Raw genomic sequence first — 24,711 nt, forward strand, 5'->3', positions numbered from 1 at the left:
AATTCATCAACACACACAAGTTATCATGTCAGGAGCAGTGTGTTTCAAACACCACACCTAATTTCATTGGTGTCATTGAGTATCAATGCAAACACATTCTAAGATTATGGTGGAGGTTTTAACAAATTACAATCTCAGGTCTATGGCACAGCATAAGATAAAATTTGACAGCAATTTTGGAAATAAAAAAACCCCAAGGTTTTCCCGGGCAACTAGGGAATATTCTAGGGAATAAATATATATAAAATGGGATTGACAAATATTTTACAGCATGCAATACATTTGCAAATAGAGGATTGCAGAAACCCTCTATAATTATCCATTATCGTGGTAGCTCTCTATAGTTTTCTATCGTGGAGATGCAGACACAGGGCAGTATTCAATAAGAAAATTCTCCGTGTTTTATGGAGAATTTTTGCTTTTTTCGCCTTGGACGGAGCATTTTGCTCTCCAAAAGCGAGCAACCCTATTCAATGTGAAATATTCTCCGTCTTTCTAAGTGATTTTCTCCGTGTCTCTCCGTGTAGCAATTCTCCATATTTTGATGGGGAGCTGGAATGTGAACTTTTAAACTAAAAGGTTTTTTTTTTTAATTTTGGTGTAAAAAAAAATCAGTTTTTTTTTTCTGTGAAGGGGCATGTTATTTTTATTCATGTGCTTATAGCACATGAATATATATTTAATTTAAAAAAATATATTTTTTTTAATTTTTTACACAGTGCAGCCAGCAGGGGGCCGGAGCGCTCGAGCCGCTCATTAGATATTCATATATTCACTGCACCCGATCGTTAATATGCACGATCGGGTGCAGTGAATACTGGGTCCCCCGCTGGCTATAGGGGGGGGCAGCCTGTGCTGCCTGGGTCCTGGGGAGCCCCCCTCCCCCCCACATTCCTCTGGAGCAGCCAGGGAGACTTTAATCTCTCTGGCTGCTTCCGTCCCCCGGCTCCCTGAAAGCTCCCTGCCGCGGACGCTCGTCCGCTGTAGGGGTTAAGACTCGCCGCGAGTGGCGGCGAGCATCAGCCACATTGAATAGTGGATAAAGTGCCGTGACGGAGAATCTCCAAACATGGAGAATCTCTGCAAAAACACGGAGAGTGCATGGAGAGCGAAATAAAACGCTCTCCATGCACGGAGAATGTTCTCATTGAATACTGCCCACAGGCATAGAGATAGGATGCAGCAAGAGTCATGTGGTGGCTGATGTGCAGGAATATTGTGGCTATTACAAAACTGATGCTTTCGAAATATTGGTCAATATTTTTCCCAACTGTCCTCCCCTCTCAGAGATTCCATACAAGTGGTGAAAGGCATGTCAAATCTACAGACATGTATGTGTCTGGGTTTACATTCCTGATGAGGCATTCCAGGTCAATGTATTTTCCAAATGTTTATACAGATATCAGATATATTATGTCTGCATGTCAATATCAATCACTGTACTTGAAATCAATGTATGTTTGGGAAGAACAAAGTTTAAGGTAGTGACAGTTTTCACTAAAGGGGCGAATGAGGATAAAAACTGCAAGGGGTTGTCATGTAAAAATTAGGATATCATCATTAGTGGACTTTATTTATACTGTCAATAAATGTAGAAAATACATGAGCTACTTACTGTATAAAATAGTTTAACATGACGGTGTAATGGTTAGTATTACTGCCTCACAGCACTGAGGTCATGGGTTTGATTCCCACCATGGCCCTAACTGTGTGGAGTTTGTATATTCTCCCTGTACTTGCGTGGGTTTACGCCGGGTACTCCGGTTTCCTCCCACAATCCAAAAATATACTCGTAAGCTAATTGGCTCCCAACAAATTAACCCTAGAATGGTCATGTACATGTGGTAGGGAACATAGTTTGTAAGCGCCACTGGGGCAGGGACTGATGTGAATGTTCAAATATTCTCTGTAAAGCGCTGCGGAATATGTGTGCGCTATATAAGAAACTGTTAATAAATAATAATAAATATAAAGTTGATTGCACAGTGGCTCTAATTCCTGCATTTGGGGAAAATCGTGAATCTTAGTGCCAGTAATACGCACATGCCCAATGCAGCTAAGTTACTCGTATAGTAGTCAACACATTAGTCCCAGTCCTGCAGAATAATGGAGCATGAATGAGAGGAGTATCTCAAATCACTATATTCTGATATATATATATATAATTTGGGTCGTTTTTTTATGTTTTTCATAAGAAGTCGCTATAGAAGTCGCACTTCAATGAGCTACAAATGTCACACTAAATTCCTATATAAGTGGCATGCCAGCAGAATTCAACTCACACCTCAAATTTGCACCACAACCAGTCAGCTGGTGCAGACCACATGACATCACTGACTGAATGCAGGCTACACCAAAACCTGCCTCAGTCAAGGTACAGTAGATAGCAGAAATGGAGTGCTGCAGGCAACTTGGTGGGCATTTATTAGCATCGACTGGTTTAGTCTGAAGTATAATGGTTGGCACCTGTTGCGCTTTAAAAGAGGTGCATTACGCAATCGAGATGTGATTTTGGTTCAAACTTGAGCGGGTTGGCAAAGATCATTCTTCACAGATTTGCGATTTCCTTTAATACAAATGTTACTTCGATGATGTTTGTACATTGAAAATTTACAGTGATTTGGAGTACAAAGTCACATCACATATGCGACTTCCATTCAAATTGAACGCAGTCTGGGCAGTATAATGGTTAGCCTTACGGTCTCAGAGTTCATAGGTTCCATTCCCACCATGGCCCTAACTGTGCAGAGTTTGTATAATCCCTCTGTGCTTGGGGTACTCCGGTTTCCTCCCAGACTACAAAAATATACTGGTAGGTTAATTGGCTCCTTACAAAATTAACCCTATAATGTCTGTGTGTGTGTGTACATGTGGTAGGGAATATAGATTGTAAATTCCACTAGGGGCAGGGACTGATGTGAATGGCCAAATATTCTCTGTAAAATGCTGCGGAATATGTGTGCGCTATATAAATAACTGGTAACAATAATAATAAGAGTAAAATAGCAAATTTCCTCCTGGAGGCAATAGAAGCGTTTGCTGTTGGATGCTGTGTCTGCATGTGTACATATGTGTACGTACCAGCAGGGGCTTCAAAAGATGGTTGGGTACATACAAAATACATGGGCCAGCTACCTAAAGTCACGGGGTGTCTTGGTCTGGCATTTGGCTGGACTGTGTACTGCTGGTAGCCCTAACGAGGCAGAGAGCAGCCACTTATACAGGCTACCTGTTGTCTCCAAGTGATGGGTGTGAAGTTTCGCCACTTTCAAAAATATAAGCAAACACAGAAAAATATTTTCCCAGTAAGGTATATGAAAGAGTGAGTGAAAGGGACTGAAGTCAGTTCAAATGCATTCATCATCCACTCAGTGACTCACTGACCCAAGACAGAAGCCATAGCCAAGTGTCTATTTTATGGGAGACGTGACTAGCCAGACACTTTAAGAGGAGGAACGGGGGCACGTAGGGCACTCACACTGGCCCAGTATGCACAGTTCATATAGACTCAGAGAATTTCAGGTCAGGGCATTACCGTACATAAAATCATCAAATAAGCGACAGTCAAAAGCGCTGCTGCTCACTCTAGGCCTGAGAGGGAAGATTTCTACTATCTATGCAGCTATTAATGATAGATTGATCCAGTTCAAATAACTAGCCTCTGACTAAAATGGGAATCAGATTTGGGACCTCTTTCCAACGAACATTGGATTCAAATTCTGGGGTCACTTAAATATACTACCCCTTGTATTCGATTTTGGCAAGTGGTTTTTTATGTCCTCCAGAGGGTTTATCGTACACCTGTGTCCCTGCAGAGAGCTGGCCTTAGAGATAATTCCCTCTGTCCTGTTTGATGCCCCTTTCCCACTGCAGCTCTTAAACGTTAAATTGCAGTTTTTTCCCTACTATTTACCGTTTAAGGCTGCAGTGGGAAAGCGCCAGAGTTGATTTACCGGTTAAAGTTAACCGGTATTTCAACCAGTTTAAAAAGCAGAGTCCTACACGTTTAAACACCATTTTTTAGGCAGAGGGAATGCCGCTTAAATGATATTTAAAATCCCACACTACTTCCCCCTCCCCTGGTACCTGCCCTGTGCCCACCCTCCCCTGATACTTACCTGCGTGGGGGATCCGGACAGCGGGGTTCACGCACTGCTGAGGAGGCAGCGGGGTCTGGCATGGGCACAGTACTTTGGGTTCCTCTGCATGCTGGGCAGTGGGGACGCAGCGGGGTCCATCCCGCATGGGCACTGCGCTGTAGGTGCTGGTGGTGCAGCAGGGTCCATTTGGGGTCCATTCAGCGTCGGGGCAGTCCTGCAGCTGATGGGAACTAATAGTTCCCACTATGCCAGGGCTGGGCAACACCGGCCCTCCAGATGTTCGTGAACTACACATCCCAGGATGCTTTGCATTAGTTTTGCTATGTGGCCAAGCTGAAACTGATACAAGGCATGCTGGGATGTGTTGTTCATCAACATCTGGAGGGCCGCAATTGCCCAGCCCTGCACTATGCACATATCAATGAGCAGCTCATTACATATGCACATATTTATATGCACGGCGCTCAGTAGACATGCGCATAGTGGGAACTATTAGTTCCCATCAGCTGCAGGGACTGCCCGGACCCCGAATGGACCCTGAATGCACCACCAGCACAGTGCCCATGCGGGATGGACCCCGCTGCGTCCCCACTGCCCAACATGCAGAGGGACCCAAAGTACTGTGCCCATGCCGGACCCCGCTGCCTCCTCAGCAGTGCGTAAACCCCGCTGCCCGGATCCCCCACGCAGGTAAGTATCAGGGGAGGGTGGGCGCAGGGCAGGTACCAGGGGAAGGGGGATATATTACTGCTTAATTACCGTTTTGTAGCTTTCACAAGGGGTTCAATATGAAAGGTACAAAAACAGTAATTAACCAGTAATATACCGTTTACTACATGCAGTGGGAAAGGGGTTAAACCTGCTTTGACCCATTTAAAGAACGGTTTAAAAAACAGGGTCAAAGCAGGTTTGGCAGTGGGAAAGCAGCATCAGGCTGATAATACTGGGTTTTGTCCCTTCCTGCTATTACTCCGATGTCATGCCTTTTCGGCTTAAATCTTGGAGATGCCTTCAGTTACAATCTATAGATCTGTCCTTTGTCTCACTGCATTGGCTAAAGTAATTGTAGCTAGGGTTTGGTTTTCCCCTGATTCCCCCAGTATGCATCAGTGGATTGCACTGGTTAATGAGGTGGCCAGTCACGAACGTCATATGTTCAAACTTCGAGGTTCCGTTTCTAAATCTTCTGAGAAGTGGGATGGATGGTGTAACTCTAGACTGGGTAGAAGCGAAGAGGCTCTGCCAAACATCGTATAGGGCAGTGATGGCTAACGTTGACACTACAGCTGTTGTTGAACTACACATCCCAGCAAGCCCTGTTACAGTTTTTCTATTTGGCCATTCAAAAAAACAACAGCTGGAGTGTCAAGGTTAGCCATCACTGGTATAGGATGTAATTGTTTAGCTTTTGTGATGCTGCTCCATCGTTGACCTTGTTATTACTATGTTGCTATTTGGACACTATACAATTATTTGTAGATACTGCCTATTGACCTGTTTTATGTGATGTGACAGGAACTCCTGGTTATTATGATTTTTTTTTATTTTATTGATGACATTTATTGTTTTTCTTGTTATTGTTTGTACTGATTTTTGAAAATGAATAAAAAGACTACATGATTTAAAAAAATAAAGCGACAGTCAAACTAATATTAGCGAAGGTGAAGACATACAAACAAAAGGAATGGTATTGTGCTCCAGCATGCTGGTTCACATGGAATTTTACATTTCAAACAATATTACTGTGTCAGCATGTTCTAATTAATTAAAATCAACAGCAAAATGACACGTGTGATCTATTTTACCGCCAGTGGTAAAATTAACGTACTTCCCTAGAAAAAAATAAAAACATTAAATAAAAAAAGTACACAGTTCTTACGGTCCAAAACAGATACTAGAATTCCATGTAATGATTAATGAAAGCAAACAGCGATTAGGCTTCCCCAGAGTGACCTAGACTGTAACACATTTGCAGCTAGACCTACAAAGTTGTGACAGGAACGGTATCTCTTCAAATATTTGATTAAGTGCTGCAAGATGTTGAGGAAATTTAGTGCTTAAATGAATGTGTTTGATGTCATTTCTGGCACCACTACAGTAAATGTCGCATAAAAGAAAAATAACTTCTTTAAGGAACGTTCTTGACAGCAGTTTGGCAGCGACTATAACACCCACTCAAAAGAAGAGACCTGGAGTGATCAGCTAAGTAGACATCTAACCTCCGATCCCTTTTTGAGGAAGGGTAAACCTTTCCATTGCTCACTGCACCACAATATATTTGTACAGAGAGAGTGAGGCAGAGCGAGAATTTACTGGACCCGACTGCAATATTTAATATAGGACCACCTGAACCAAATCATTCCTCTCACTATAACTACAATCACCTCCACCAAAATCTGCTCCACAGTAAAGCCCAGTTCACAATAGCCAACTAGCGGCACTGCCAGGACAGTTGACTATATCCGCAGTGCCGATATGGTTCATTGATAGCACAGAGTTCCCTGCGATGCATGCAGCCACTGACGATATAGTCAGATTGAGCTGCATGTACAGACAATGGCAGGAGCGTGCATCATTAACGACCAGGAGCATTCACACTAGACTCTTTATTAGAAAAGATATCGCTCAGAAGTGGCATGCAGATACTGTACTTCATATGAACTGAAGGGCAATTTAATGTGGCATAATAAGAACCAGAGAAACACTGTATGGCATAAAGTGTATGGGAAGCACCACAATGTGACATAACGTAAACTACAGCATTACGTTTATTCATAAAATTAACTAGGGCACCTCTATGAGGCATAACATTAATAACTCTCAAGAATGCTCTCAAGAAGCATTGGAACAGGGGCCCCTTCAATGTGTTGCTATGGGGCCCACATAAGCCAGTAACCATGCATGCTTTGTAAGGCTTTTTTTATTTATTTTTTACAAGACCTGAGTGCCATATTCCCTGCTGGAGCTGAACAGAGAACCACTGAAAAACATAGTAATTAAGGCAGAAAAAAGACGTTAGTCCATCGAGTTCAACCTATCTGACTTGTAACTACGGACTTGAGTAAGTCATATCTATAGGATTCCCTTAGTGGCCAAAAATGTATCCAGTTTTGATTTAAATTCATGGTACTTGTGTATTATAGCGGCGCCCATCGCATCGCATACCAAAAAGGCATGCGATGGTATGCAATGCGATGCGATATTGCGCGATGTTATACAACGTCATACAATTTTTAAATTGTATGACATTGTATATGGCATACAATGCCATACAATGCGATGCGATGAAAAATTGGCATACAATGCCATACAATGCGATGCGATGAAAAATTGTATAAGCACCCTAATGGGTGCTTACAATGTTAAATGCACCTCCACGCCACCCCCCACTATAAACGTGAACCCGAAGCGTGGCGAGCGCAGCGAGCCCGCGAGGGGCGGCGGTACGCGTCCTACGACCTTTTCATACCCCCACTATCCACGTCGGCGTGGAGAATATAAAGTGTGGCGAGCCCCGCGGATACCTGTGAAGCCCGCGAGGGGACGCGATACCTGTGAAGGTATCCGCGTCCCCTCACCACGCTTCGGGCTCGGTGGCTCGCTGCGGTCGCCACACTTTCTATTCTCAACTCCACGCCGACGTGGATAGTTGGGGTATGAAAAGGCCGTAGGACGCGTACCGCCGCCGCTCGCAATGCTTCGGGTTCACGTTTATAGTGGGGGGGGGGGGGTGGCGTGGGGGTGCATTGAACATTGTACGCACCCATTTGGGTGCTTAAAACCACCCTTTAGGGTGCTTATACAATTTTTCATCGTATGGGGGCAAAAATCGCGTTGCATCATATGCCATCGGGTGTATGGCATGCAATGCGATAAAAACATTGCACGACCAACATCGGGGGCGCCGCTATAATACACAAGTACCAAATTCATTAACAGTAGTTGCTGTAACCACCCCCACCGGCAATGAGTTCCAGAATTTTACTGCTCTAATAGTGAAGAATCCTCTTCTTAATTCAGTACAGAATTTATTTTCCTCGAGCCTCAGTACATGCCCGCGTGTCCTAAGTATAGGCCTGTTAGTGACCAAATCATCTCCCAGTTCCATATGATTCCCAATCCTGTATTTGAACATACTAATCATATCTCCGTGAGATCGATCAAACATGGAAGTAGATCACTATGTTCATTTTTAAATATTCCTCCGGTGTGTTATACATAAAAAGGAAGAAAACACATATAGTGTGAAATTGCTTTAAACAATTAGTAAAGTCTTAGGGTGTCTCTTCGGGTAGAAAACTTTGCTTCCTGGAATTCTTGTGAAGATAAAATTTATCGGGTCACCCCTTGTGTATAGTTCATAAGCAAATGCTTACAATTGCTTACAATTTATGGTCGGTATATAAACATATAAAGGTATCTTTAAAATTATGCTCACGTGTTCTTCTTATACACTGCATATCCTGTTATAATGGTTTCTTTTTCCAATGAATGAACTGGCACCAAGCAGATTGATTAAAAAACTTTTTTCCAAATGTATTTTGCTCATAAAATATGAAGTCAAAATATGTAGTAAAAACAGAAGGGGAACCTCTCCACAGATGGAATAAGTGGACAAAAAATATGGAGAGTGACCAAGGCGCCACGACAACTCATCATGAATTGTATGAATCATGGTGAGTTGTCGTGGCGCCTTGGTCACTCTCCATATTTTTTATCCACTTATTCCATCTGTGGAGAGCTTCCCCTTCTGTTTTTTTTTTTTTTTAAATTGAGTCTTTATTTATACAAAAAAGAAAATCAGCACACAGTTATATGACAGTTTGTTAATACATTTTCCCCACCATTAATCACATAAATACCCTCCCACCCCCAGACAGTACAGACATACATACATTTGGCCCATATTACACTTTAGTTCACATTTTTCTTAGTGGTCTTTTCATTAGACATAAGACAAGGCATTAAACATACCCATCGTTCTCCTGGCATAGGGGCATTTTCTAGTTATTACTCCCTCTTTTCTATATGTAATTGAAACTCGTTTAATTCAGATGTGTGAGGAGTCGGTTTGGTCACAGGTTCTTTTCTTTAGACATCGGGTCTCTTTTTAACCCTGCATGTTATCTTATTTGGCGGGAACCATAAGAGGATATAGTACGTATAAAATCTTATAACCCAATCCAAGGCGAGGTCCTGAGATATGTACCACAAGTAAGGCAAAAAAAATAAAAAATTCAGTGATCTAAACTACAAGCATGAGTATATATTAATACCTTCTCTTATCTCTTTACAATTTACTAATCCATAATTCATAATATAGTATTGAAAATCTTTTCCCCTCGTGAATACTCTTGTGCACGTGAACTAATCAGTAGGCTGCTGCCTTTATTTTCCATCTATTTTTAATATTTCTCTCTCTTTTTCTTTCCCTTTTTCTCCCCTTCCCCCCCTCCAACATCCCTTCTTCCTCTGTGCTTTCTTGATTTATTTTGAGTATCGTAATATGTTAATAACTGTGCAACTCCGTATTTCAATCCATTCTTTCTTTTCTTTCCCCTTTCCTCTCTTTCCTTCCCTCCCTACCCCTCTCTATTTTTTATATTTTTAGTGTTTTCTTATCGTTATTTTGTGTTTCGTTAAATATCAGTGATTGTGAGTCTCAGTGTTCCACTACACTCTCTTTTCTTTCTACTCCCCCCCCCCCCTCCCCACTTCTGCCTTCACCATTATGTAACTTTGTGTTTCTAGTTTCAGACATTATTTTAAGTGCTTACCTATAGTAATTTTTATAGGAAAAAGAAAAAAAAAAACCCTACCACTATCTCTTTAATTATCCTTCCAATCTACCCCTTCATACAGCGGGGAATGTTTCCAATGTCCCCAGATTTTAATAAACTTTGGACCTGAACCCCTTGTGGCATATACATATCTCTCATGTGCACATGTACTATTTACTAAATTCAACCACTCCTGGATTTTAGGACCTGAAGGGGATAGCCAGTGCCTGGCAATAATTACCTTAGCTATCGCTGCAAGGTTCCTCACCAACTGTTTCCATTCTCTTGTGATGTCGCCACCTTCCCAAACTCCCATAATAAGATTGGGTTCTGAAAGGAGTTCTCGAGGGACCCCCAAACTTACTAAAATACTGATGATCTTCTCCCAATAATCCCTTATTATTTTACAGTCCCACTAAAGGTGCCGAAATGATCCGACCTCCTTCCTACATTTGGGACACCTATCAGAATTTGTACCTGCTATTTTTTTTAGTTTTACCGGGGTTATATAGCTCCTGTGCAAGATGTTGAATTGCACTTGTTGTATACAGATCGAGGTGGTAGCCCCACTTGGGGCTGATAATACCTCCCCCCATTCTATTTCTCTCAACTGGGGAATATCCTCTACCCATTTTTCTTTTAATGGTTGCAGCTCCTCGTCTTGAGTATACAGGTTAAGATATTTATATATTTTAGACAGTCTTTTCCCGCTACTTAATTGTTTAATGAATTTCTTACATGGTGAGTCTTTTATATTAATCCTACTACCCACTCCATACTGTGTCAATGCGCTCTTAATCTGCAAATATCTAAAGAACATATGTTTATGTAATCCAAACTCCACCTGTAGTTCATAAAATGATTGAATGTTTTGACCTTGATATAATTGGCCAATCGATAGTATACCATATTTTTCCCATATGCAGCTCCCCTGATGCTCTTTAATATTTTTTAGGACATCTAATGAAAATATGGTAATATCGGGGTCCAGCCCATTATAATTCAACGTTTTATTTACCCCTTTCCAGATCTTAAGGGCTTGTCTAATGATTGGTGGAGGGTTCCCTCTCAAATCCCCTACAAGTAGTCTCTGAAGAGGAGTTTGATCTTCATCCGTACGCTTTATTAGTTTATTCAATTCCACAGAGGCTTCCCCTTCCCGAACCCATGCACACATATGGACCAGCTGAGCTGATATATAATATTCCTTAAAATTAGGTACCGCTAGACCCCCTCTATCCCGATCTCTATATAGTATATCCATCTTTATTCTTGCACGTTTGTTCCTCCAAATAAATGACAAGATGATACTTTTAATTTTTCGGAAGTATTCGTCTTTTACGTATACAGGAGACTGCTGGAATATATATAGGAGTCGGGGAAGGATAGACATCTTGATGAGGTTTACCCTACCAATTTGGGATATAGGAAGTTTAATCCATGATCTACACTTGATTTTTATATCCTCTATCAACGGGATAAGATTTTCATAAATATACTCTTTTGCTGTTTTTGAAACAATTATCCCTAGGTATCTAAATTTTCCTGTTAACTTCATGGGGATACCTTCCAACCCCATTGGGATATTATCTCCTATGTACATCATATTGGATTTTTCCCAATTCATTTTAAGTCCAGAATACTCCCCAAATTCCTGCATCCTCTCCATTATTCTAGGGATATCCCCTTCAGGGTTCGATACTCCCACCAGCAAATCATCCGCATATAAAGAAATCAAATTTAGGCCTACCCCTGTTCCCTGTAGAAGATGTCTTAGTACACACGCCAGGGGTTCCACTGCCACCGCAAAAAGTAAGGGCGAGAGTGGACACCCCTGCTTGGTTCCTCTATAGAGGGGGAAGGGGGGGGGGGGGGAAGTGTATCCATTAACAGTCATCCTTGCTTTAGGATTTTTATATAACAATGATACCCACTTTATAAACCCTTCTCCGAACCCAAATGTTTTTAAGGTACCCCATAAATATTCCCACTCTATTGAATCAAATGCTTTGTTTGCATCAAACGATGCAACTACTACATTATCTTTTCTATATTCCGCAAGTTGTAAGTAGGAAAAGACCCTTCTCAGGTTGATCAAAGTTGCTTTACCAGCCATAAAACCCGTTTGATCGGTATTTCCTACCACAGAACTTACAGAGATGGTATGCATTCTCTTACGCACATACTAAATAATAGATAATCTGTAACATAGAACTCAGGAGGTTCTAAGCATTCTGCACCAGAGATAATAACAGATGCTAGCCAAACACTACCACAGAACCTAGGAAAGTGGCCCACCCTCTACAACCAGGTGCATGGACACCTGTGCAGCGCCTCCCACCGCAACACATTGCATGGCTCCCACCTTTCTTAAACTCTTCCAGCATGGCATCCCGCTTGGTGTCATTGAAGACAATATGCAGGGGGTGGTTGTAGAATTTGGTGATGGTCTTCAGTGGTGTGCAGTCGTCAGGGTCCACAAAGGCCAGGTCCTTGACGTATAGCAGGTCCACGATGTTGGACCTCCCCCCACTCGAAGACTGGGATGCGGGTGTAGCCGCTCTCCATGATCTCGGACATGGTGTTAAAGTCCAGGGTGGCATCCAGTGCCATCATGAAGCAGTCCCTGAGCGGGGTCATCACGTCCTCCACCGTCTTGGTCCTGACCTCTAGGGCCCCTTGGATGATGTTGAGCTGCTCCTTGACTAGGTCATTGTAAGGGTCGGTGACCCTGAGCATCTCCAGGAGCTTCTCCCGGTTGTAGACGGTGCATATCTCCTGGCCCAGGACACAGTCCAGAAGCTTGCTGACTGGGTAGGAGGCCGGGAAGGTCATCATCATGAAGAACTTGGTGAGGAAGATGGTGTTGGCCCCCACGGCCAGGCCGTGCCGAGAGCAGATGGCCTGGGGCACAATCTCGCCGAAGATAACAATGCCGATGCTGGAGACCACCACGGCCACCAGCCCCGAGCCGGCGATGTCGTCCAGCAGGATGGTGAGGGTGGTGTTGACCAGCACTTTGCCCAGCAGCAGCGAGCAGGTAGTTGCCCTGGCGGCGGACCGGTTCGATGCGCTTGGTGTAGTTCTTCTCCTTATCCTTGCCGCAGTTCTGCACGATGCGCAGCTCCATGGGGTCCAGGGCCATCGGGCCGAGGTTCGGGCCGCTGAACATGCTGGACAGGCAGAGCAGCAGCGCGATAAAGATGACCTGCAGCCAGAAGGGGAGCAGGAACTTCTTCTCCTCTTCCACGATCACCCGGGTGTCCTCTCCGGCGTGGTAGACCCAGGTGGTCTCGGTCCAGGGCTGGTGGCCCCCGGGGGAAGGCGGTGGGGGGCTGGAGACGGACGTGCACAGGTAGTACGCCTTGCTCTTCTCCGTCTTGCGCAGGGGCTTCATCTTCTGTTTTTACTACATATTTTTACTTCATATTTTATGAGCGAAATAAATTTGGAAAAAAGTTTTTTAATCAATCTGCTTGGTGCCAGTTCATTCATTGGAAAAAGAAACCATTATAAGAGGATATGCAGTGTATAAGAAGTAAGAATATGTGAGCATACTTTTAAAGATACCTTTATATGTTTATATACCGACCATAAATTGTAAGATATTGTAAGCATTTGCTTATGAACTATTTACAAGGGGTGACCCGATAAATTTTATCTTCACAAGAATTCCGTGAAGCAAAGTTTTTTACCCGAAGAGACACCCTAAGACTTTACTAATTGTTTAAAGCAATATCACAATATATGTGTTTTCTTCCTTATTTAAAAACGAACATAGTGATCTACTTCCATGTTTGATCGATCTCACGGTGATACGTAACTATATAATTTTTCCAATTGAGCGCAATTATAATGTTCCAAGTTTTTGTTTGAATTGTATATTTTGGAGGATTTGAGCTATTCCTCCATCGGAATAATTGTGATCTCTGCACTAAGGCGCAGTGGTGACTGGGAAAGTCTTTTTTCTTGTGTATACTAATCATATCACCTCTCAACCTCCGTTTCTCCCCAGAAAACATATTCAGTTAACCTATGTTTGTATTCTAGTGATTCAAGACCTTTTACTAGCTTAGTCGCCCTTCTATGTACCTGTTCCAATTCATTTATGTCCTTTTATAAGGTGCGGTGACCAGAACTGAACACAGTATTCTAATTGTGGTATCACCAATGCCTTGTAAAGAGGCACTATCACCTTGGCATCCCTTGAATCCATACCCCTTTTAATGCATGCCAGTGTCCGGTTTGCTTTTGCTGCTGCACTTGAGCAGTGTGCACTATTACCCACAAGTGCTTGGGACACCTGCACACAGAATTTCTCGGGTCTGCTGCTTTACCGGGACAGTTTACAGTAGAATAAATATGCTAAGATTATACCAGGGCTGATTAAGGAGATGTGGCAATGCTATGCTGGTTGGACTGCCATACTTATCTTTGTTTGGTCACAGCGAGTGGAAGATCTGTATGTTTGCTGTAATATGTCGTTTCAACACTTTTGCCAAGTTTAACAGAAAATTCAATCACACATCTCTGACGATCTCACAGACAGCGATGAAGAAACATCATCCAGAGGCTGTGACCGAAGTCGACAATGGCAGTCCAAAGGCAGGTTCAGACACAACGATGTACGAGCTTCACAATAACAGAATAGAGTTGCCATGTCTATCTATAGGACAGAAATATAGAGGCGGTCTACTTACTTTTCAGCCTTTGTAAAATGCAATATATATATATATATATATATATATATATATATATATATATATATCGAAAACAAAGGGGTAGTGACCCTTTTTCTGCGCTAATGTAGGGGCAGCACTTCTATTGTGCCTTGCTGTTAATAAAGGCACGATGGATACAAATAGAGATGAAGAAAGTAATAGGAGTGCGCCCTAAGAACAGTTTAACACCACAGAGCATGTACAGTTAAAATATCTGTATTTATTACAGCAATAAAGTACATATAAAAAACAACAATAGTTTTGACATAAAATTTAATCGGTAAATCCAAACAGAATGATCCCAGAGCAGGAAGCAACCCTACGCGTTTCGTCCGTTTAGGACTTCATCAGGGGTAATTCTGGATCCAATTCTATTTAATGAAACGATAATTTTCCCGCATAAGATGGTAATTGGGGGAAATATGTTGTTAATAAACGGTCTATAAGGATTTATCAGCATCAATTCTTAGACGTGATATCACAAAAAGGCTCCAAAGTAACCAAAGTTTTTGTACTTAGATGTTGAGCGAGGATGCAGATAAGCATAGGCGACAGTAAATAGTCAATATCCAGTTCAATAATCACGTTATGAGCTTCAGGGAGCCAAGAGCTGTGTGTATTCCAATGGTACGCGGTACTTCCATTGGAATACACACAGCTCTTGGCTCCCTGAAGCTCATAACGTGATTATTGAACTGGATATTGACTATTTACTGTCGCCTATGCTTATCTGCATCCTCGCTCAACATCTAAGTACAAAAACTTTGGTTACTTTGGAGCCTTTTTGTGATATCACGTCTAAGAATTGATGCTGATAAATCCTTATAGACCGTTTATTAACAACATATTTCCCCCAATTACCATCTTATGCGGGAAAATTATCGTTTCATTAAATAGAATTGGATCCAGAATTACCCCTGATGAAGTCCTAAACGGACGAAACGCGTAGGGTTGCTTCCTGCTCTGGGATCATTCTGTTTGGATTTACCGATTAAATTTTATGTCAAAACTATTGTTGTTTTTTATATGTACTTTATTGCTGTAATAAATACAGATATTTTAACTGTACATGCTCTGTGGTGTTAAACTGTTCTTAGGGCGCACTCCTATTACTTTCTTCATATATATATATATATATATATATATATATATATATATATATATATATATATATATATATATATATATATATATATATATATATATATATATAAAAACTATTTCTAAATTACCCTCTTTTGCCTCCTTTGCCTTTTCATACTCCTTTGTATCTTCTTCCTTTTTCCTTTTGGCTGCCTTTAGTTCTCGCTGTAGCTGCCGTGCTTCTTTTCGTAGTTCTTCACTGTGAGAAAATGCAGAAAAAGAAAAGGCCTGATATTTTTATATTTGCTAATAATAATGCAATGTTTTAGTGTCTGGAACCTTTTTTGTACCTCAAACATATTTTCTGTAACCACTCCTATCACTTAAGTATTCAAATTATCATATCTGTTTGATTTGCGTCCTGTCTTGGGGAGTCTCTATGCCCTTTTGCATGGTTGGCTAATTTAAAATGTATTCACTTTTTTTTTACAACTTTATTCTTACTCTGCACTATGGATGAGCATGGGTGCAAACCAAGCACCCACGCTTATCCAGTTCCTGCTCTAGCAGGTAACTGACTATCTAATAGAGTAACGGGTACTTGTGTGTTTTGGCGGCGCCCCCGATGTCCGTCGTACGATGAACGTATCGCATCGCATGCCATGTACCCGATGGCATGCGATGCGACGCGATTTTGACCCCCTATACGATAAAAAATCGTATAAGCACCCTAAAGGGTGCTTTTGAGCACCCTAATGGGTGCTTACAATGTTAAATGCACCCCCACGCCACCCCCCCACTATAAACGTGAACCCGAAGCGTGGCGAGCGCAGCAAGCCCGCGAGGGGCAGCGGTACGCGTCCTACGACCTTTTCATACCCCCACTATCCATGTCGGCGTGGAGTTGAGAATAGAATAGTGTGGCGAGCGCAGCGAGCCACCGAGCCCGAAGCGTGGCGAGCCCCGCGAGGGGACGCGGATACCTTCACAGGTAAACGCGTCCCTTCGCGGGCTTCACAGGTATCCGCATCCCCTCGCGGGGCTCGCCACGCTTCGGGCTTGGTGGCTCGCTGCGTTCGCCACACTATTCTATTCTCAACTCCACGCCGACGTTGATAGTGGGGGTATGAAAAGGTCGTAGGACGCGTACCGCTGCGCTCGCCACGCTTCGGGTTCACGTTTATAGTGGGGGGGGTGGTGTGGGGGTGCATTTAACATTGTAAGCATCCATTAGGGTGCTTAACATTGTATAAGCACCCATTAGGGTGCTTATACAATGTTTAATCGCATCGCATTGCATCGTATGGCATTGTATGCCATGTACAATGGCATACAATTTCAAAATTGTATGCCATCGTGCACTGTCGTACGATATCGCGTCGCATCGCATACCATCGTATGCGTTATGGTATGCGAAGCGCGCCGCAAAAAAATACACAAGTACTGAGTAACAATCTATTCATTCAATGCATGGTCTGTAACCTGAAATTAGATGGAGAAGGATAGGCCAACAGGCAGTGTGGCCCACCAGGAGTTTCCCCTGTACTGTTGGGTGCCAGTCCAGCCATGAATGGTCTTATTCTTGTTCAGGAGATCACAGTTATCCCTGTACACATGGGGCTATTCTAGCCAGAATCGCCGGAGATATGCTCGCTGAGCGACCATATTCCTGTGTGTATGAGGCAAGGGTCGCCGGGAGCAGCCCTGAGGAGACCGCTGGTCGCAGCACCAGCAGCTTCGGCCGGCAGTGTCTAATGGGACACTGAGTGATATGTCGCTGCGTGATAAACGCTCAGTAAGCATTTTGCCCCGTGTGCACGGGGCTTAACATGTATGGAATGGAGAATACAGTGTAAAAAAAAAGGGCACAGATCCCATACATAAAGCCAAGGGTGGATTTGGAACTAAAAGTATCCCTAGTAAATGTTGTAGAAGTGTCTGGACACGGGTAGCACCAGAAGTATAATGTGCCGTCTAGCCATGGCAGCAACACTGGATGGCAGGGCTCACAGATATGATGGCCCACCAGGAATCTTCCCTGTGAGGCCTGTGGCCAATCTGCCCCTGAGTGAAGTACTGGAACCAAGATTTACATTTACAGGCCTGTTATAGTACACCTAATGTTGTAAGAAACATGTTAAATCATTACACAGACATTGCAGTAAGCAACGTGAGAACAACAGTTTAACTAGGTCTGTTTAATAGCCCATAAAAGGCACCTTAGCAATAGGTTTGTAAATGTAAGCGTATCATATAAGCCATGGAACCGCCATAACAAGAAGACTGAACAAATAGAAATAAGTGACTTTGAAAATCCTCCCTAAATTCTTGAGTCATCTTCAATAGAAAGCAACCAGCCTCCAACTCTGCACAACAAACGTCTTAATAGCAAACTTCCTTAGAATGGCAGAATTTTATCTGAGCTTCAATGGATCAACAACCTTATGTAAAGATGTGGGAAACATTCCATGACAGAAGGGAGTTAGCAGTCTCTGAATGCTGGTATTAGCTATTAATGAGCCAAGGGGCAGGAGAACTTGGGTGTGCCAGAATCAAAAGAACATAACATAGCGCTGAGTAGAGAATGGAATTTACAAGTTGTAATTCCTAAAGAGCAAGAACTACTGTAAGCCATAAGAAATTAGGAGAACCTTATTGAAAGCCCAGGAAATTAGGTTGGGTTTAGAAACACTTACAAAGATGTAAGGTCTATTGAAGATGAGATGTTGCACCGAGAAACCAATATACTTCTTATTTAATTAGCACTTTCTAAATGATAATGGATAGAATCTGATTGATTGCTACGGCCAACATTTTCTTCAATAGAACTCCCATCTTAGTACATTTACCCCATATAATTTGACTACAGTACTGTAAGAAGAACCTCTTTGCCCATCTAGTCCACCCTGGATTCAGCGCAAGAACATTCTAGAAGGTGAAACATGCTAGCCATGCCCAACCATTCCAGAAGATCCCACCTCCATGTACAAAAGGGTCGTCTATTGCATTTTACTTGTTTCTCATCCGTGTATCTCAATAATTAGAAACAGTTTAGCAAAAACCAATGTCATATTTGGAATCTACACCACAAAGTTAACCTAAAATTGTACTAGGATTGAAAATAAGATATGTTGATCAGTATTATTTACTGAGCCATGGCAAAAGAGAAAGTACCAGTTAATCAGCTCCTAACTGCCATGTTACAGGCTGTGGGGCAGATGTATTAAGCCTGGTGAAGAGATAAAATGGAGATAAAGTGGAAGGAGATAATGCACCAACCAATCAGCTGTGTTTGAAATATGACAGTTGGGAGTTGATTGGCTGGTGCATTACCTCCTTCCACTTTATCTCTTTGCCAGGCTTTAAGATGTCCATACACACGCAGATTTATCTGCAGACCTGTCAGGTTGGAACAAAAAGATGGTTATGGATGAGAGCAAATGACAGTTGACCATTTGCTTGGAAATGCTGGAAAACTGATAAACTGTCACTCATCCATAACCCTGTTTTTGTTCCAACCAGCCAGATCTGAAGATAAATCTTACTAGTGTATGGGCACCTCTATACATCTGCCCCTGTGTTTGAAAAATGACAATAACCTGTTGGTTGGTCATTTTTCTTGGTAAACAGACCCCAAAGACTTTTTGGGGAATACATAAAAACACAGATGCTTTTAAAGTTGAAAGGCTTCGGTGTTTATTAGTATGATGGGGCAGCTATGTATGTGTGCTGTTACTTTATATTCCATTTCCCACAGAAAACAGATTGGGCAGCATGGACGGTGTAATGGTTAGCATTACTGCCTCACAGCACTGATGTCATAGGTTCGATTTCCACCATGGCCCTGTGTGGAGTTTGTATATTCTTCCTCTGCTTGCGTGGGTTTCCTCTGGGTACTCCGGCTTCCTCCACCATCCACCCAGCAAAAATTACACCTAGAATGTCTGAGTGTGCGTGTACATGTGGTAGGGAACATAGATTGTAAGCTCCACTGGGGCAGGGACTGATGTGAATGTAAAAGCGCTGCAGAATACTGTATGTGTGCGTTAAATAACAGATAACAAATAACAGTTTTTTTTCACAGTCATGTTTTGGATATTAAGAGTCAAATTTTAATTTGTTTGGTTTCACAAAACTCCAAAATCAGTTTGACATGAAATCCGTTTTGATCAATAGGCTGAAATGATGCCCGAGGCTTTGATTCTGCCGCTGTTTTTATTTCTCAGCGAGAACACGGCACTCTTGCTCTTTGGGGATAAATAACGAAAAACTAAACATTTATAAGGATATCTACTAGGTGAACTTCCAAGAAAGACTTTAGTATCCTATCTGATTTCTAAGAACTCTTAAACCAAGAAAAGCTATGGAAGTGAAATATCCAAATATTGTAATTTGCTACTGTTATTACCATGTCGGAGAAGCAAAACAGAAGAAACAAAGGCTTGTTTAACGACTGCTGTAAAACTAGAATGAAAACATCCAGCAGCTGTCACCGGGCACAAAAAGCCTGCGCTCAAAACAGTGCTTCAATTTAAAGAATTAAAAAAAAAAAAAGAAAAAAACCTAAAAGAAACCTCTCAGCGCTTCTTGATGTATCACAGAAACATTTGAAAGAACCTACAATCCTTCATCCACTGTTGGTTCAAAAGAAGAATAAAATGTTTTTGTATTTTATGAGAATAATAATCTCATTACTTTCTTCTTTAGTTTGTTTAACGGTTTCTTACACATGGTGAAGGCTGGATGTTAGTTGAGGAAGTAACAGAGTAATGCAGACTATTGTATGCCTCGTAACCTATGGTATAATTGTAGCATAAAACCTTAAAAATGGCTAACATATGAGCGCTGGCTCAGTAATGTCACTGCCTCATAATAAATGTATCTGCTTGTCTGAAAAAAAAAAAAGTTAAAATCTTTATTTCACAGTCAGTGGCGTATTGTACCTGAGAGCAGCAGGGCTGCAGTTCTCCCCTTTAAATTCTGCCACCCCGCTCAGCTTCAGTGAGGCCTGATTCAGTCCATTACATTGCAATGGCTTCGCTGTGACTTTCTATGGATAGTCCTATCTGCTAGTTACCCATAGTGAAGCAGTCCCATTTGGAAGGGGTTTCCTCTCTACGGAACTGCCAGTCCAGGTTGCTATAGGGCAGAGAGCTGACTTCCTGTATGAAGCCACTCTCTGCCTTACCATAGAAGCCCGGCTTTTGCACAGCAAAGCCGAACCATCGCCGCTGCTGCACATGCGCCGAACCCTACACTGGTCAGATGCATTGTACAGGTGCCAGGACCCTGAATGAAAGGGGGGGGGAGAACCCAGCAACATGGCCAGCAGCAGCCCACCCAGCTGTGGTTAGGTAGGAGCCGCCGCTGATAACAGCGCATTTGTAGTCAGTACAGACGTATCCTCATGCACCAAGCCGCAAGACTTCTTGTGCGAGTGAGCTAGGTGTTAAATAAGCAGAATCTGATTGGTTACTATGGGCAACATCCCATATTCAATAGAAGTCCCATCGGTACTTGTGAGTTATCCGGGCTGCCGATTTTTTCATCGCGCCCGAAATCGGGGGCATCGCGCCGGTCGTGGCCGTTATAAGGAGCCGCGACGCGATGCCCACGATTTCCCATAGACAGTAATGTTAAAAGACACGATGGACCCGATTTCCCATAGACAGTAATGTTAAAAGACGCGATGGACCCGATTTCCCATAGACAGCAATGTTAAAATAAAATTACAATGTGAAATTGGCCAATATGTTTTTAAAAAAAATGTTTCATGGCCCCCCACCACCGTTAACGCCACCCCGCTATTGACGCCAACCCGAAGCGTGGCGAGCGCAGCGAGCCCGCGAGGGGCGGCGGTACGCGTCCTCCGACCTTTTCATGCCCTACTATCCACTAGGGCGTGGAGTGAGAATAGAATAGTGTGGCGAGCGCAGCGAGCCACCGAGCCCGAAGCGTGGCGAGCCCCGCGAGGGGACGCGGACACCTTCACAGGTATCCGCGTGCCCTTGCGGGCTTCACAGGTGTCCGCTGCGCTCGCCACGCTTCGGGCTCGGTGGCTCGCTGCGCTCGGCACACTATTCTATTCTCACTCCACGCCCTAGTGGATAGTAGGGCATGAAAAGGTCGGAGGACGCGTACCGCCGCCCCTCGCGGGCTCGCTGCGCTCGCCACGCTTCGGGTTGGCGTCAATAGCGGGGTGGCGTTAACGGTGGTGGGGGGGCCATGAAACATTTTTTTTAAAAACATATTGCCCAATTTCACATTGTAATTTTATTTTAACATTGCTGTCTATGGGAAATCGGGTCCATCGCGTCTTTTAACATTACTGTCTATGGGAAATCGTGGGCATCGCGTCGCGGCCCCTTATAACGGCCACGACCGACGCGATGCCCCCGATATCGTGTCTTTTAACATTACTGTCTATGGGAAATCGGGGGCATCGCGTCGCGGCCCCTTATAACGGCCACGACCGACGCGATGCCCCCGATTTGGAGCTAAATCGTGGGCATCGCGTCGGTCGGGTGTCCTTAAGTTAACCAAACTTAAGGACAAAATCGGCAGCCCGGATAACTCACAAGTACCGTCCCATCTTAGTAAATTTACCCCTACAAGCAAATGTACCTAGGACAACTTAAACCCTTCAGATTATAGTGTGGTGTGATTTGTAGACAGTCATCATGTCGACAAGAGAATGTCAACAGGGTTCAATGTGTTGATCGTGACCACTTCAACATTATTCATACCCAGATAATATATAGACACGATGAACTGTCGACAAACAAGTCCTATATATTATGCCTATACTATGCCACTCCTGAAAGGCCTGGTTCTTGGAACCCTCTATTAATCTTAAACATACTTAATATGAGCTACAGATGGAGCCGGCCTTGTCTTCGCAGGGGATGGCGTCAGAATCGCCAGCCGCCATCCTCCGCCAGCCACCATCTGCTCTGCGAAAGGGGACACGCGTGCACGAGATGCGCACGCGTCCCCTTCCGACGGAGCTTCCCCCGGGTCCCCTCCAGCTTGTCGTTGTCATCCGGGGTCCCCACCGCCTCCCCGCACCCCCCTAACCCTATCCGTCTCCCTGAAGCGGAGATGGACAGGTTCCCGTTGCCCCGAAACTGAGACGCGCGTGCGACGCAAGCGCGTCTCAGTCAGATGGAGTGCCGGGCTGCTGGCGGATCACCAGCGGAGACAGTCTGGCGATTCGCCAGCAAGAGGGAGCCCGGCTCCATCTGTAACTGTAGTAGAGTGTTGGCCTAAACCCAGGAGTGTACCCTGCACAGTGTATTAGTATCAGGGTCAACTGGTGTTGAACCCAGCTCCGAACACTCACTACTAATACTATCTATCTAACCAGAACCCCGTGGCCTCCCACTTTCTCATTCCTCGTCCGCTGTCGGGAGACGAGTGAAGAGCAGAAGTGGAATTGTCCTGCTAGGTCTGGTTCTCTTTATTTTTATCAACTATCACAATAGACACAATCTCACATGACAATTTAAGGACTTTGTTTCTATTCCACCATGCACCAAAGTTGAAGGACTAGACCAGTGGTTCCCAAACTTTTTTATATCACGGCACCCTAGAGTATCAGAATATTTGTCACGGCACCCCAGGTGCAAAGTTTGTTACCAAGAATGTCAGAAAAACAATATTAAATTAAATATATTGTGCTTATATGTCATCCTTTGGTCCAGTTATGTGGGGAGACAAATTATTAACTTCTGCTTATCCACATATTTTCTAATTGGAAGCCACAAGCACTGTTTTTGCCTATTACATGGACCACAAACAATTTGAATTGGTTCTGAATCATCAACCTAGGGCACCCCTGCAAGTTCCCCTGAGGCACCCCAGGGAGCCACGGCACACAGTTTGGGAACCACTGGACTAGACCCATTATTTGGTATAACCTATAATAGATGATATCATGTTTGTGATATTTGATAATCATCAATCTCCATTAAGGGCGATAGGTCTGTGGGTTTCAGATATTAAGCAATGCTGAAAAACTGATCTTAAGGTGTGTACACACGGGGGCGACCATATTGCCAGTGATTTGGAGTGCTGCTGGCGATAACTCGCCAGCTGCGTGTTCCCGTGTGAACTCCCTAATGGTCGCAGGAGCATGCTCCTGCAACCAGCGGCTTCCCCGGGTGCTGTGCAGGAGGTCAGCGCTGGGGAGATCAGTGGCAGAAGGTCTCCCTCCTTCCTTCGCGTCCCTCCTTCCTTCCTTCCATCTGCTGCTCCCTCACTCCTCCCTTCAGGTCTCTCTCCCCCCGCCCCGTGACGCTGCTCCCTCCCTTCTGCCTTCGGGTCTCTCTCGCCCCTCCGCCCCGTGACTGTCGCTGATGAAAAGGAGACACTGAGCAATATGATTGCTGGCGATATATTGCTAGCAATATATCGCCAGCAATTATATTGCCCCGTGTGTACACACCTTTAGAACCCATTGTTGCTTGTTGACTAAACATATTTAGACACATTCTAAAGCACTGAAAATATTTCAGTCTTACTTTTATTATATTGTGTCTTATTATGACCCATTTGAATGTCCTTCCAGCTCCAGGAGACTTGCCTAACCATCTGGAGGCCGGGATCAGCACTCGATTTTGTAAGCCTCCCGGCCAATCCAAAAGAGGAGGCAAGTATGCTCCACAGTGGTCTGCAGCACAGGACTGTGGAGAAAATAGGACATACAAGACAAACTACTGTAAATGAAAAAATGAAAAGGTAGGGAGAGGGTCCTGCTGAGGAGAGAGCAACAGCCTGGGTAGAGTTGGAAAGAGTGCATGATGGCATTTTAGATTTGATTTCTGTGGGAAAGTCTGACCAGATGTGATATGGAATTCCAAACGAGATTAGAAGCACAGGAGAAGTCTTGTAAGTTACAGTAAGAAGGTCATAATGTAGATCAGAAGTACATACAGGAGATCAAGAAGACAAGATTTGAGCTGTAAGGAGGGGTGGTGGCTTCGTAGGGAGAGGAGGACTCATTTGAATCTGATTTTGGAGGATGCG

The 24,711-nt window shown here is 43.5% G+C and overlaps 1 protein-coding gene and 1 pseudogene across 1 annotated transcript in view; both read right to left on the bottom strand.

Annotated features, from left to right (window-relative positions):
* The window catches only part of CWC27 (CWC27 spliceosome associated cyclophilin), a 251,153-nt gene that overhangs the window by 94,512 nt on the left and 131,930 nt on the right, over positions 1-24,711 (bottom strand). The window contains exon 11 of the mRNA XM_083153032.1: positions 15,834-15,943. Within this exon, the coding sequence (XP_083009158.1) occupies positions 15,834-15,943 (110 nt within the window). The remainder of the gene's footprint in view (positions 1-15,833; positions 15,944-24,711) is intronic.
* LOC146032546 (metal transporter CNNM2 pseudogene) lies at positions 12,139-13,277 on the bottom strand (annotated as a pseudogene).

The sequence above is a fragment of the Crinia signifera genome, chromosome 1, assembly GCF_055691185.1.
Source record: "Crinia signifera chromosome 1, ASM5569118v1, whole genome shotgun sequence".
NCBI classification, from domain to species: domain Eukaryota; kingdom Metazoa; phylum Chordata; class Amphibia; order Anura; family Myobatrachidae; genus Crinia; species Crinia signifera.